This window comes from Mesoplodon mirus, assembly GCF_964341445.2.
Source record: "Mesoplodon mirus genome assembly, chromosome: 11".
NCBI classification, from domain to species: Eukaryota; Metazoa; Chordata; class Mammalia; order Artiodactyla; family Ziphiidae; genus Mesoplodon; species Mesoplodon mirus.
In genome coordinates, this window is record NC_138987.1 from 102,247,872 (window position 1) to 102,264,123 (window position 16,252).

General features: G+C 42.1%; 1 protein-coding gene across 2 annotated transcripts in view; it reads left to right on the top strand.

The window, feature by feature from the left end:
• Positions 1 to 16,252, top strand: part of BCL2L13 (BCL2 like 13) — a 62,225-nt gene that overhangs the window by 2,090 nt on the left and 43,883 nt on the right. For both annotated transcript variants that reach the window (XR_014295309.1, XM_082635954.1), the window contains exon 2: positions 9,170 to 9,340. Coding sequence is in view for 1 of the 2 variants with exons in the window: in XM_082635954.1 (XP_082492080.1) it covers positions 9,220 to 9,340 (121 nt within the window). In the remaining variant the exon portion in view is untranslated. The remainder of the gene's footprint in view (positions 1 to 9,169; positions 9,341 to 16,252) is intronic.

Consider the following 16,252-nt stretch of genomic DNA (forward strand, 5'->3'; position numbering starts at 1 on the left):
CCTGGACCAGGGTTTGAACCCGTGTCCCCTGCGTTGGCAGGTGATTCTTAAGCACTGCGCCACCAGGGAAGCCCAAGAGTTCTTAATATATGTTAACAGGGTTGAAGGAAGGGGGCTATTTTCAGAGTTGCTGATTTTTTTAGCAGCGTTTTGTTGAGATGCCATTAAGTTGTTCACATGTGTAGTCACAGAGCGTGCACCTATCACTGCAGGTTTCATCATTCCCAAAAGAAACCTTGTACTCATTGGCAGTCATTCTTTATTCCCACACTCCCCCACCTACAGGGCCACTAGTTTACTTCTCTGTAGATCCGCCAGTTCTGGACATTTCATATGAACAGAATTATACAGTATGTGGTCTTTTGTGACTGGCTTTTACTTCCATGTTGTAGCAGGTATTGGCACTTCATTCCTTTTTATGGCCACATAATATTGCACTCTATGAATAGACCACGCTTTGAAAATTCATCAGTTGACGGGCAGTTATTTCCACTGTTTGGCTGTTACATGTACTGCTGCTGTGACTCTTCATGTGAACGTTTTTGCGTAGACAATGTGTTTTCCTTTCTCTGTGGCACATACGTAGGAGTGGAGCAGAGAGAGTGACTTTCATGTCTCCCTTTTATGCACGTTATCTACACGTATATGGGAAGCCTGATTACTTGCTGTGAAAGTCAGACTCTGTGTTTGTGGGGAGAGTGAGAGTGAGGCATTCCTCTTTAAGTACATTATGTTGGCGTGCCAACTGCTGAGTGGAAACATTTTTGGACGGCCCTTAACACAGGATTGAACTAGCAGTCTTCAGTTAGGCACGTTCCAGTTGGAAAGGGATAGTGTACACTAAAATATTTAGTGTCTGCTGAGTTTTCAAATGCTTAGTTGCATTTCTCAGTTGGACCCAGTGAAATTTTTGCAGTTTCACAATTTTAATTAGGATTATGTAACGTTTCTTTTGCAGAAAGTCCTAGAATTGTATGAGACCTAATAAAGTACAGATTGAAGAAATAAAGTCATTGGACTTCATGCTACTTTGTGGAGCTTAAAAATTCTTTACTAAAACCACCAATGGGTCTGGAGACTGGGATCTGGGAATCAAAAACTTTGTCCATGCTTAAAGCTCAAGAGTTTTCATTTGTGACTGAATTATCTGTGGATTTTCACTTTTCCCTTTGTAGACTGGGATTGTATATCTACTCAACTCCACAGTATTGCAGTATTTAACAATCTTATTACAATTTTATTTTAGTGGGAGGAGATAGTCTAAATACAAAGCTTCCTGAAATAATTTAATTACATCATGTTAGATTGTAATATTTTTCTGCTGTGGTTCTATGGGGTTAAGAAATAGAATATAGGTATGATATTCTAAGTTAGTATTTCTGAGGTGCGTGCTAGAAATTTTTTTTTTTTTTTTTTTTGCGGTACGCGGGCCTCTCACTGTTGTGGCCTCTCCCACCGCGGAGCACAGGCTCCAGACGCGCAGGCTCAGCGGCCATGGCTCACGGGCCCAGCCGCTCCACGGCATGTGGGATCTTCCTGGACTGGGGTACGAACCCGTGTCCCCTGCATCGGCAGGCGGACTCTCAGCCACTGCGGCACCAGGGAAGCCCTAGAAATTTGTTTTTAATAGCCGCCAAGATGATTATGATCAGACAGGGTTGGGAAACAACTACAAAAAACTCATGTTGCTGCTGATGCTGCAGATTTGCTTTTCATAAGAACTTAAAGTAGAATTTAATAGTTGCTGTATACCTTCTGGTTACCGTTCATAAAATGTGCCTAATTCCCACAGTACTATCTATGTTAACATCCTGGGATTTGCACTGGTACTCATAATAGAAATCAGGTTTTTAAAAAAGACCATTTATTGTAAGATTTTGGATATTACATTGGTTACTGAAGGATCATGGATGTTTTGGAATGCCACCAAATGTATGTATAAACACAGGATTAAGTTACCCTAAGCTTCCTCAGGCCGTCCATCTGGCTGACAGCTACCTGTAACTTGAGAGAAGAGCAAATTAAAGGTGTAAGGCAGAGAAAGAAACAGCTGGGTGACACAGCTGTATTCAGTAGGTTGTTAGAATTGCGTAAAAAGCAGGAGTTTTTATATTGAAGATCACTCTTGTATTTAATCACTTCTTGATACCAAGAACACTTATACCTAATTTGAATTCTAAAGGGTTCTAGATAAACTGTAAAGAGTAAAAGTAGCTATGTCTTTTTCATCATTTAGAAGGAAGCGTGAGCTGTCTTAGGCATGACATGTCCTCTGGTTGGTGAGTAAGTAGTGGGGTGGACCCGAGCATGGTCCCCTGCTTCCAGGAAAGCTCTGGGTGGTGGTCTCAGATCATATTTACTGTTTCTTTGACCTGTCTTCTTCCTTTTGGCCCCGTCCCGTTCTCAAAATCGACAAACTTGCTCCCTTCGGTATTGTGGGTGTCTGATATTTGGGAAAGTGCCTTGTTTTTCTACCACTTTTTCCTGTTATCATTAGTATTAGTGTTTCCACCTCTGTGTTCCTCTCACCCAGCACGCTGCCTGGCTTGCAGGAGATGTGTATTGAATGAATACAGTTAAGGCCTAAGAGTTCAGAATGGAAGAGGATGTACTCAACCAAGTGGTTGCAGTGTTAACTAGCTGTTATGATTTTGGGCAAATAAATTGTCTATTCTTGTTTCTCCATCAATAAAGTTGAGACTGTTATCTTTTCCTTCTGGTGTGGAGGATTACTGTGACAACACGTGGAAAAGTGCTTCAGAAATAGAGGTCTCGTGCAGAGGTGATCTATTTATGATATAGAAATGCAAGAGCTCTTTGTGCAATATGCAGATTAGTTGCCACAGCGTATGCAGAGGGAGTGATGCCCTCTCTCCCCAGAATACCCTGCGGCACTGCTGCAGAGTTCACACTTGGCATATCTTCAGTGCCTTTGAGAAATTGTAATTTAATACAAATGCACAAGACCTATGATAGCATTTCTTTCTGTTTAATTATTTATTTATTTTTTAATTTTTAAATTTTTTTTTGCGGTATGCGGGCCTCTCACTGCTGTGGCCTCTCCCGTTGCGGAGCACAGGCTCCGGACGCGCAGGCTCAGCGGCCATGGCTCATGGGCTCAGCCGCTCCGCGGCACGTGGGATCTTCCCGGACCGGGGCACGAACCCGTGTCCCCTGCATCGGCAGGTGGACTCTCAACCACTGCGCCACCAGGGAAGCCCTGTTTATTTATTTTTAATTGAAGTATAGTTGATGTACAATGTTGTATGTTACAGTTGTATAACATAGTGATTCACAGTTTTAACGGTTATAGTTCATTTACAGCTATTATAAAATACTGGCTACATTCCCTGTGTTGTAGACACATAGTCGTGTTCCTGAGGTCTGCCTGCCCCATCACCTAAACACAGGTCTGAGCGAGCTGCTTCGCTGCTATAAACTGGCAGCTCAGGTGAAGTTAGAGGAGTTGGAAGGATGTTTTATCCTGCGGGTCTGGTTTGTTTATAACTGGAACGTCAGAGACAAATTTGAAGCCTAAAGACCATGCACTAAACTTAAATGGTGGAAGTATGTATGGTCAGCTTCTCCATTAGTGTGAGTCATTGAGAATGGTTGAGTGTCATGGAAGCAGTCACCAACTGTGTGGACGTATGGATAGTAACATGTGTACTAGAGCTGAGGACTTTATAGTGGAGAATTATGAAATCCATGATTAAAATGGCATTTATGGGGCTTCCCTGGTGGCGCAGTGGTTAACAATCTGCCTGCCAGTGCAAGGGACACGGGTTCGAGCCCTGGTCTGGGAAGATCCCACATGCTGTGGAGCAACTAAGCCCACGTGCCACAACTACTGAAGCCCGTGCTCTGCAACAAGAGAAGCCACTGCAATGAGAAGCCTGCGCACCGCAATGAAGAGTAGCCCCTGCTCGCCGCAACTAGAGAAAGCCAGTGTGCAGCAATGAAGACCCAACACGGCCAAAAAAAATAAATAAATAAAATTTAAGAAAAAAAGATGGTATTTATGGTTAGTCAATAGGGATTTGTAAGAAAATTTGAAGAGCACTAGGTTAAAAATCCAGTTTGGAAACTTGGTGAACTATGCTTTGTCTGTAGCATTTGGGTTGGTGTGTAACTAAAAGTGTCTTAAGAGATATGGATTTTTGATAAATACAAGACATTTAAAAAATTTTTGTTTTATTGAAATATAGTTGATTTACATGTTATGTTAATTTCTTTTTTTTTTTTTTTTTTTTTTTGGCTGTGACTCTTGTGGGATCTTAATTCCCCAACCCAGGGATTGAACCTGGGCCACGGCAGTGAAAGCGCCGAGTCCTAACCACTGGACCACCAAGGAATTCCCAATGTTGTGTTAATTTCTGCTGTACAGCAAAGTGATTGTTATACATACATACATACATATATATATATATATACACACACACACACATATACATTCTTTTTCATATTCTTTTCCATTATGGTGTATCACGGGAAATTGTATATAGTTCCCTGTGCTATACAGTAGGATCTTGTTGTTTATCCATCCTTGATATTATAGTGTGCATCTCCTAACCCCAAGCTCCCAATCCATCCCTCCCCCACCCCCCTCACCCTTGGCAACCACAAGTCTGTTTTCTATGTTTATGAGTCTGTTTCTGTTTGTAGGTGGGTTCATTTGTGTCCTGTTTTTGATTCCACGTGTAAGTGATATCATATGGCATTTGTCTTTCTCTTTCTGACTTACTTCGCTTAGTATGATCATCTCTAAGTCCATCCATATTGCTGCAAATGGCATTATTTATTGCCACCACATCTCCTTTATCCGTTCCTCTGTCGGTGGACATTTAGGTTGTTTCCATGTCTTGGCTACTGTAAATAGTGCTGCGGTCAACATTGGGGTGCACGGATAAATACAAGAAACTTGATTATAACAAATTCTAGAACATCAATTTTTTTTAAATATAAAGCATTATTCAGAAGATGAGTAATTCTGTTTTCCTGTTACCAAAAAATTCTGAGACTTTTTATATGTTAAATTTTGTTACTGATTTGCTCTGTTCTCCTCTCTTTTGGAACTTAATAATTTATTCCTTGCTCTCTATTTATATCTCATTGGCTCCTCCACTGAATGTAAACGTGCTTAAGTCTCTTTCATTGTATATAAAACAAAACAAAATTAATGAACTCTCAGACCCTTTGTCTCTCTCCCCATCTTCCATTCTTGTCTTCCCTTCAAACCATGAAAGAATAGACTAAAACCCATTTTCTCTACTGATTCACTTTCCATTCACTCTTTTTTTTCTTTTCTGCTCATTTCTTCTTTTTTATTTTTAATTAATTTATATTTTATTTTTGGCTGCATTGGGTCTTCGTTGCTGCATGCGGGCTTTCTCTAGTTGCAGTGAGCGAGGCAGACTCTTTGTTTCTGTGTGCGGGCTTCTCATTGAGGTGGCTTCTCTTGTTGTGGAGCACAGGCTCTAGGCGCTTGGGCTCAGTAGTTGTGGCACACAGGCTCAGTAGTTGTGGCTTGCGGGCTGTAGAACTCGGGCTCAGTAGTTGTGGCGCATGGGCTTAGTTGCTCCGTGGCATGTGGGATCTTCCCAGACCGGGGTCGAACCCGTGTCCCCTGCATTGGCAGGCGGATTCTTAACCACTGCACCACCAGGGAAGTCCTCCATTTGCTCATCACGTCCCTGGCCTCTGCTGTTGCCCTGCCAGTCAGATCAGCCCATCCTGTCAGGGACATCATCCTGACATTGCATTTTTTTTTGGTGTGTTGTTTGTACTGCCTTCTTCCCAAAGCGCCTCCCCCAACTGTGAGCACACCCTCCTGTCCCCTTTATGCCTTTCTGACTGTCTACTGCAGACCTTAGCGGGCTCCTCTGACAACTTCTCATCTTTTTGGCCAGCCCTGCAATGGTAGTTTTGCCTTGAATTCTAATTGGGTTTCTTTTTCAGATAAACCAGTGTTTCTCAACATGTTTTTTAAAAACCCTTTTTTCCTTTGATAAATAAAAATCTCTGGCTCCTCTTCTGGTGGTGCTCGGCCTGGGGGCGGGGGGTATGTGATTCTTCCCTCCCATCCTCTCACTGAGAGTCAGTGATACAAAGAAGATTGAAGGTTTACTCAGATTTATTTCCTATACCTTATAATCTGCAAACAGTAGGTAATGTTTGCTTTTCCAAGTATGAACATGCTTTTCAAACCAAGCCACCCCTTCTCCCACCTCCTGGAAGCTTTGGCGCTTCCTTCCCCTTGGAAGTCGCTGCTCTCCGTCCACTCTCCTTAGGTGATGCTGTAGACCCGCCTCTGCACAGACCACAGCTTTCTACTTCCAGTGCAGACCTCGTTCTGAGTTGAAGACCTGTATGTCTAACGTTTCGTTCATTTCCACCTGGACGGCTGTGGGCGTTTTACAACTCAGTGTGCCCCCAAGTGAGCTTGTTATCCTTCTCCCCCAGAGCAGCTCTTGTTGAGAAGTAGGAGCAGCACCACTTTCTGTACAGCTGCCTGGCAGCTGCCTTTGAGTTGGTTAACAGATCTTTGAACTCTTCATATTTTCCCTCCGTCCCCTTCTCCTTTCCTGTGTCCCTGCTCTAGGTCGTGCCTTCATACATCTCTTGTTGAGATTTTTCCAGTATTACCCTAACTTGTGTCCTTGCCTCCAGTCTCCGTTCTGTCTTCCACACTGCCTCCAGGATGATTTTTCTAGAATATAATCTGCTCATGTGCTTCTCTTGCTTAAAACCCTTCAGTGATTCCTACTGGTGTTCTACAGAGTTCCTAGCGTTTTTTTGCATCATGATCTAATCTGAGAGGCTACCGAAAGAAATTGAGTGTGTTTTTTTCCCTCCAGAAAAAATGCTCATGCACACAGAATTTGCATACAGTTCTGGGGGTTCGTTAATGGACATGGTTAAAATAATTTTCCAGCTTACAGGATAAAATCTGAGCTTCCAAGCATCCTGTAGCATCCGAGGCAGGCCACATGCTGACTACTGCTGAGCCCCATCCTCCTTGTATCATAGGACTTTGCCAGGTCAAATGCTTAATTTTTGTGTTGTTCCTGCTGTTCCAAGACACTTCTGTGCCCTTTCCTGGTCTACTTGACATCTAAAGTTCACCTCGTCCCATTCCCCAGCCGGTTCAGTTAGTGACTGCTCACTCACGTTCCAAGATCTGCTCAGATTTTACCTTATAAAGCCTTGCCTGATTTCCACTTCTTTTTTCTTTCTCCCGAGAGACTTACCTGTTCCTTGTTTTGGGTTGCCCCTCCCACTCATGTATACTGACTCGTATCATAGAATTTTATTGTTCTTATTTGTTTCTATGCTTTTGTTTTCCTCTACTTGATAGAAAACTCCTGAGGGCAGGCGATTGATCTTAAGCCTTTGTGCCCAATGCACAGATATTTCTTAAGATCTTAAAACAGTCTGTATCGTTGTTTTAAGTAGAAAACAGTTCTTTGGAAACTTCTTAGTAAGACATTTTGGTTTGAAACAACTATTAAGGTACATAGTAGGGGTCAAAAGGTACAAACTTCTGATTGTGAAATAAATAAGTCCTGGGGATGTAATGTACAGCCTGGTGACTATAGTATATAACTCTGCCTTGCATATTTGAAAATTGCTAAGAGAGTATGTCTTTTAAAAAGGGGGATACATGGTATGTAAAACAGCTGTTAAGTCCACATGGAGAAGTGAATTGTGCTTGCATTGTTTAGGGTGCAAGTTAAAGTCACTGTTGAAGAGATTCAGAATACAGTGGCTTGAAGAGGGGTCAGAGGCAAGCGGTCAAGGCGGGCAGGGCAGCTCTGCTCCAGGGGGTCATCCAGGGACCCGGGTCCCTTCTGTCTTGTGCCGTCCCCTGGAGTGGGGTCCTTGTTTGCCTGTCAGAGTGAGGTGTCTGCCATATGCACACTTCAAACCCAGGGAGGAGGAAAGAGGAAGTCTTCAATGAGAGACACCCCCCCACACCACATTGCACATGTAACTTCTGCTCTTATTCCTTAGGCTCAGACTAATCTTGTAGCACACTAAGCTGTACAGGAAACAGGGAAATGTTGTGTGCAGCTGTGTGGCCATGGACGTAGCTGAAATTCAGTAGGCTTTATTAGTAAAAGAAATAAGAGAACATATGCTGGCTCTGGGGGGAGGGTAAAGAGAGGGCAGAGCTAGTGTTTTTGCCACATAGGTGACAATAGAGTAGGGAGAGGTAGAAAGGGAAATTTGCTTTTTTTTGTTTTTTTTTTTTAAGGGAACTTTATTATTTTTATTTCTTATTTTTGGCTGCGTTGGGTCTTCGTTGCTGTGCGGGCACTCTCTAGTTGTGGCGAGCAGGGGCTACTCTTCGTTGCGGTGCGCGGGCTTCTCGTTGCAGTGGCTTCTCGTTGCGGAGCACGGGCTCTAGGCATGTGGGCTTCAGTAGTTGTGCCTCACGGGCTCTAGAGCACAGGCTCAGTAGTTGTGGCGCACGGGCTTAGTTGTTCCGCGGCATGTGGGATCTTCCCGGACCGGGGCTCAAACCCATGTCCCCTGCGTGGGCAGGCGGATTCTTAACTACTGCACCATGAGGGAAGCCCAGAAATTTGCTTTTGATCTGATATCCGAATAAATAAATTCCTACTTGTCAATAAATTGAAGTTATGTTTTTTTAAAGATTACTGAGGAAAAAAGGCTGAGAAATATTTATTTTGGTATTTAGTTGAATAATTGGAGTCAATGGGAAAATGTACTGGCATGTAATAAACTTTATTTATTTTCTTTTTTATACATTTATTTATTTATTTATTTTTACTTTATTTTGGCTGTGTTGGGTCTTCGTTGCTGCGCGCGGGCTTTCTCTAGTTGTGGTGAGCAGGGGCTACTCTTCGTTGTGGTGCGCAGGCTTCTCATTGCAGTGGCTTCTCTTGTTGCAGAGCACGGGCTCTAGGTGTGCAGGCTTCAGGAGTTGTGGCACGTGGGCTCAGGAGTTGTGGCTCGCGAGTTCTAGAGCACAGGCTCAGTATTTGTGGCGCATGGGCTCAGTTGCTCTGCAGCATGTGGGATCTTCCCGGACCAGGGCTCAAACCCATGTCCCCTGCATTGGCAGGTGGATGCTTAACTACTGTGTCTCCAGGGAAGCCCCTATAATAAACTTTAAACTGAAAAAATACTTTTATGTTTTTAGGTTTTACACATCTGTAAGTAGACCTTTCCGGAGCTCTGCCAGCCGACCCCATGGCGTCCTCTACTACTGTGCCTCTAGGATTTCACTATGAAACAAAGTATGTTGTCCTCAGCTACTTGGGACTCCTCTCTCTGGAGAAGCTGCAGGAGCAACATCTTTCTGCACCCCAAGGTATTATCTTTGGCTTGTGGTGGTTGTATTAAGTAGTAATAATTACTTCATGTGTGTAAAATTATATGTATCTAAGTAACTTATAGCTCTGGTTATAAGATTGAATAATACTAATAGGCTCTTAAAGAACAAGAACCACTCCATCCCTTCCCATCCCCTCATCCATTCCCAGAGGCATGACTTTTAATGTTTTTTAAGAGCTCGATATTTTATTTTATTTATTTATTTTTTGGCTGTACCATGAGGCTTGCGGGATCTTAGTTCCCTGACCAGGGATCGAACCCATGGTTCCTGCAGTGGAAGCATGGAGTCCTAACCACTGGACCGCCAGGGAATTCCCAAGAGCTCCATATTTTAAATGATTGCCATTGGTACAGGGAAAAATGTACTGAATACATGTAAATAAACAGAAACCCATCTGCCTTTAGAGATTTCATACTTAGCAAGCCATAGATTATAATTATATAATTATTTTTAAAGTTTATAACACAGTTAAGTTCCTCAAATTACCTTTTTTCAAGGCTCTTAGGGTTTTTTTTTTTTAATTGAAGTATAGTTGATTTACAATCTTGTGTTAGTTTCAGGTGTACAGCAAAGTGATTCAGTTATATATATACATATATATCTATTTTTTTCAGATTCTTTTACCTTATAGGTTATCACAAAATATGGAATAGAGTTCCCTGTGCTCTACAGTAGGTCCTTGTTGTTTATTTTTTGTATAGTAATAGGGATATTAGATGTAAACAGTCTATCAGACTTAGAGAGTTTTTAGCACAGTTCTTTGTATTGCGAAGTTGTATATATCCTTCTTTAAATAATTTGCCAAACGAAGCTTAAAACAGTTAGTAGAGGCTGAATTAATCTTCTTCCTTAAGATGCAACATCATCATCTTAAATATTCTTATCCATAGATTTTTACTGCAGCCGTGGAGGTAGTTCTTATTTATCTTCTGCTGTTTTAGCTCAAGAAAGGGTAGCGTTGGTTGTAGGGTGACGCGGAATTCATGTCTCCTCACAGCTAGGGCACCTACCAGGCTCCAGTGGGGGACCACGGACACCTATAAGGGGACGGGAGGAGCCCCCAGCGACTGGGGAGGGCGTGGGTGTAGGGGGAGTGAAGGGGGAGGAGCAGTGGAGGCCGGATGGGACAGGAGCCCCTGAGGGGTGGCTGGGGGAGGGGAAGGGCTCCCACGACCGAAGGGGGAACTTGGGGAACCACTGGGAGGACAGAGGATCAAAAGGGGGCGTGGCCAGGTTTCCCCTGTCCACGTGGGCCCCCGGGAACCTGCTGAGATCCCCGGCCTGATGCTCTGCCCACCCAGGCCCCCTCAAGCCGTGCGGGTCCTGAGGGGGTGGGAGGGAGGCAAGGGGGAGCAAAAGTAAAGGCCGGACCTCCGGGACCGGCACCCCGAGGGGCAGCTGGGGGAGGGGAGGAATTCCTACACCCAGCGGGACCCACCCACGGTTAGGGGTCCAGCAGCAACTGGGGAGACCCTGGGGGAGACGGTGGGGGAGGGGCGTGAAGGACTGGATGGGGACGGGTCCAGCCCTTTCTCTGTCCACTCCGGCACCGGGGAGCCTGTTGCACTCCAGGCCTAATCCCAAGCCCCGCCCCTGCACCCCCGGCCAGGGCCCCACCTCCACACTCAGAGACCCCGTCCGAGACCCCCTCCAGTGTGCTGGGCCTAAGCCCCACCCCCACACACTCACTAGGGCCCTACCTCCAGGCTCCAGAACCCCACACTTCAGAGGCCCTCCTTTCCACGCGCTGCCTCTCCCCCTCCGGGCAGGTCCTCAGCAGAGGCCCTGCCCCACACTTAAGGTTGCCCTGCCTAGGCTCCGCCCCATGCTCAAACATCACCCCCCCCACTGGTCTAAGTCCCACCCCACCCTAAACCTCAGCCCTGCCTAAGTTTCACACCCCACCTAAACTACCCCCCCAAGGCCAAGGCACTTTTTTTTCTTTTTTTTTTCTGCTGTGGTTTTATTTTACCTTATTGCAGTTGTTTCAATTATAATTTTATTTGTCCTAATACATTTTTTTATCTCACTAATTTTATTTTGTTTTTTATTTTTTGATATTGTACTGCTCCTTTTTGTCTTTCTTTCTTCCTTTTTTTTTCTTTTTTTTTTCTGTGCCGTGCAGCTTGTAGGATCTTGGTTCCCAGGCCGGATATCAGGCCCAAGCTCCTGTGGTGGGTGCTCCGAGTCCAAACTGCTGGACTAACAGAGAACGTCAGACCCCAGGGACTATCAGTCGGAGTGAGGCCTCCTGGAGGTCCTCATCTCAGCACCAAAACCCAGCTCTATTCAACTGCCTGCAAACTCCAGTGCTGGATGTCTCAGGCCAAACAACCAGTAGGACAGGAATACAGCACCAATCATCAAAAAAAAAAAAAAAAAAAATGAAATGACAAAAAAATATGTTACAGATGAAGGAGCAAGGTTAAAAATCTACAAGACCAAATAAATGAAGATGAAATAGGCAAACTACCTGAAAAATAATTCAGAGTAATGATAGTAAAGATGATCCAAAATGTTAGAAACAGAATGCAGAAAATACAAGAAATATTTAACAAGGATTTAGAAGAACTAAAGAGCAAACAAACAGTGATGAACAACACAATTACTGAAATTAAAAATACTCTAGAAGGAATCAATAACAGAATAACTGAGGCAGAAGAACAGATAAGTGAGCTGGAAGATTAAATGGTGGAAATAACTGCCAGGCAGCAGAATAAAGAAAAAAGACTGAAAACAATTGAGAACATTCTCAGAGATCTCTGGGACAACATTAGATGCACCAACATTCGAATTATAGGGGTCCAGAAGAAGAGGAGAGAAAGAAAGGGTCTGAGAAAATATTTGAAGGCATTATAGTTGAAAACTTCCCTAACGTGGGAAAGGACATAGTCAAGTCCAGGAAGCACAGAGAGTACCGTACAGGATAAATCCAAAGAGAAACACATGGAGACACATATTAATCAAACTATCAAGAATTAAATACAAAGAAAAAATATTAAAAGCAGCAAGGGAAAAGCAACAAATAACATACAAGGGAATCCCCATAAGGTTAACAGGGGATCTTTCAGCAGAAACTCTGCAAGCCAGAAGGGAGCGGCGGGACATATTGAAAGTGATGAAAGGGAAAGACCTACAGCCAAGATTACTCTACCCAGGGAGGATCTCATTCAGATTCAATGGAGAAATTAAAACCTTTACAGATAAACAAAAATTAAGAGAATTCAGCACCACCAAACCAGCTTTACAACAAATGCGAAAGGAACTTCTCTAGGCAGGAAAAACAAGAGAAGGAAAAGACCTATAAAAACAAACCCAAAACAATTAAGAAAATGGTAATAGGAACATACATATTGATAATTACCTTAAATGTAAATGGATTAAATGCTCCAACCAAAAGACATAGACTGGCTGAATGGATACGAAAACAAGACCCATATGTAAGCTGTCTACAAGAGACCCACTTCAGACCTAGGGGCACATACTGAAAGTGAGGGGATGGAAAAAAAAAGATACTCCATGCACATGGAAATCAAAAGAAAGCTGGAGTAGTAATTCTCATGTCAGACAAAATAGATTTTAAAATAAAGACTATTACAAGAGACAAAGAAGGACACTACAAATGATCAAGGGATCAATCCAAGAAGAAGATTTAACAATTGTAAATATTTAAGCACCCAACACAGGAGCACCTCAATACATAAGGCAAATGCTAACAGCCATAAAGGGGGAAATAGACAGTAACACGATAATAGTAGGGGACTTTAACTCCCCACATTCACCAATGGACAGATCATCCAAAATGAAAATAAATAAGGAGACACAAACTTTAAATGACACATTAAACAAGATGGACTTAATTGATATTTATAGGACATTCCATCCAAAAACAACAGAATACACTTTCTTCTCAAGTGCTCATGGAACATTCTCCAGGATAGACCATATCTTGGGTCACAGATCAAGCCTTGGTAAATTTAAGAAAGCTGAAATTGTATCAAGATCTTTTCCAACCACAACACTATGAGAGTAGATATCAATTACAGGAAAAATACCGTAAAAAATACAAACACACGGAGGCTAAACAATACGCTACTAAATAACCAAGAGATCACTGAAGAAATCAAAGAGGAAATCAAAAGAATACCTAGAAACAAATGACAATGAAAACACAACTACCTAAAACCTATGGGATGCAGCAAAAGCAGTTCTAAGAGGGAAGTTTATAGCAATACAATCCTACCTCAAGAAACAAGAAAAATCTCAAATAAACAACCTAACCTTACACCTAAAGCAATTAGAGAAAGAAGAAGAACAACAAAAAAGTCAGCAGTTATTTATTTCATAAATAAATGAAAAAGAAATGAAGGAAACAGTAGCAAAGAGCAATAAAACTAAAAGCTCGTTCTTTGAGAAGATAAACAAAATTGATAAACCATTAGCCAGACTCATCAAGAAACAAAGGGAGAAGACTCAAGTCAACAGAATTAGAAATGAAAAAGGAGAAGTAACAACTGACACTGCAGAAACACAAAGGATCATGAGAGATTACTACAAGCAACTATATGCCAATAAAATGGGCAACCTGGAAGAAGTGGACAAATTCTTAGAAAAGCACAACCTTCTGAGACTGAACCAGGAAGATAGAAAATATAAACAGACCAATCACAAGCACTGAAATTGAAACTGTGATTAAAAATCTTCCATCAAAGAAAAGCCCAGGACCAGATGGCTTCACAGGTGAATTCTATCAAACTTTCAGAGAAGAGCTAACACCTATCCTTATCAAACTCTTCCTAAATATAACAGATGGAGGAACACTCATTTTACAAGGCCACCATCACCCTGATACCAAAACCAGACAAAGATGTCACCAAAAAAAAAGAAAACTACAGGCCAGAATCTCTGATGAACATAGCTGCAAAAGTCCTCAACAAAATACTAGCAAACAGAATCCAACAACACATTAAAAGGATCATACACCATGATCAAGTGGGGTTTCTCCCAGGAATGCAAGGATTCTTCAGTATATGCAAATCAATCAGTGGGATACACTATATTAACAAATTGAAGGATAAAAGCCATATGATCAGAAAAAGATGCAGAAAAAGCTTTTGACAAAATTCAACACCCATTTATGATAAAAACTCTCCAGAAAGTAGGCATAGAGGGAACCTACTTCAACATAATAAAGGCCATATGTGACACACTAACAGCCAACATTGTTCTCAATGGTGAAAAACTGAAACCATTTCCTCTAAGATCAGGAACAAGACAAGGTTGCCAAGGTTGCCCACTCTCACCACTATTATTTAACATAGTTTTGGAAGTTTTAGCCACAGAAATCAGAGGAGAAAAAGAAAAAGGAATCCAAATCGGAAAAGAACAAGTAAAACTGTCACTCTCTGCAGATGATATGATACTGTACATAGAGAATCCTAAAGATGCTACCAGAAAACTACTAGAGCTAATCAAGGAACTTGGTAAAGCAGCAGGGTACAAAATTAATGCCCAGAAATCTCTCACATCCCTATACACTAATGATGAAAAATCTGACAGAGAAATTAAGGAAACACTCCCATTTACCACTGCAACAAAAAGAATAAAATAACTAGGAATAAACCTACCTAAGGGGACAAAAGACTTGTATGCAGAAAACTATAAGGCACTGTTGAAAGAAATTAAAGATGGTACAAACAGATGGAGAGATGTACCATGTTCTTGGATTGGAATAATCAACATTGTGAAAATGACTATACTGCCCAAAGCAGTCTACAGATTCAATGCAATCCCTATCAAACTACCAATGGCATTTTTCGCAGAACTAGAACAAAAAATTGCACAATTTGGAAACAAAAGACTGAATAGCCAAAGCAATCTTGAGAAAGAAAAACAGAGCTGGAGGAATCAGGCTCCTGGACTTCAGACCATAGTACAAAGCTACAGTAATCAAGACAGTATGGTACTGGCACAAAAACAGAAATATAGATCAGTAGAACAGGATAGAAAGCCCAGAGATAAACCCATGCACATATGGTCACCTTATCTTTGATAAAGGACGCAAGGATATACAATGGAGAAAAGACAGCCTCTTCAGTAAGTGGTGCTTGGAAAACTGGACAGCTGCATGTAAAACAAATTAGAACATTCCCTAACACCATACACAAAAATAAACTCAAAATGGATTAAAGACCTAAATGTAAGGCCAGACACTATAAAACTCTTTGAGGAATACAGGCAGAACACTCTATGACATAAATAACAGCAAGATCCCTTTTGACCCACCTCCTAGAGAAATGGAAATAAAAACAAAAATAAACAAAGGGGACCTAATGAAACTTAAAAGCTTTTGTGCAGCAAAGGAAAGCATAAATAAGGCGAAAAGGCAACCCTGAGAATGGGAGAAAATATTTGCAAACAAAGCAGCAGACAAAGGATTAATCTCCAGAATATACAAGGAGCTCATGCAGCTCGATATCAATAAACGAAACAATCCAATCCAAAAGTGGGCAGAAGACCTAAATAGACATTTCTCCAAAGAAGATATACAGATTGCCAACAAACACATGAAAAGATGCTCAACATCACTAATCATTCAAGAAATGCAAATCAAAACTACAGTGAGGTATCACCTCACACCGGTCAGAACGACCATCATAAAAAAATCTACAAACAATAAATGCTGGAGAGGGTGTGGAGAAAAGGGAACCCTCTTGCACTGTTGGTGGGAATGTAAATTGATACAGCCACTATGGCGAGCAGTATGGAGGTTCCTTAATAAACTAAAAACAGAAATACCATATGACCCAGCAGTCCCACTACTGGGCATACCCCTGGAGAAAACCATAATTCAAAAGGAGTCACGTACCACAGTGTTCATTGCAGCAC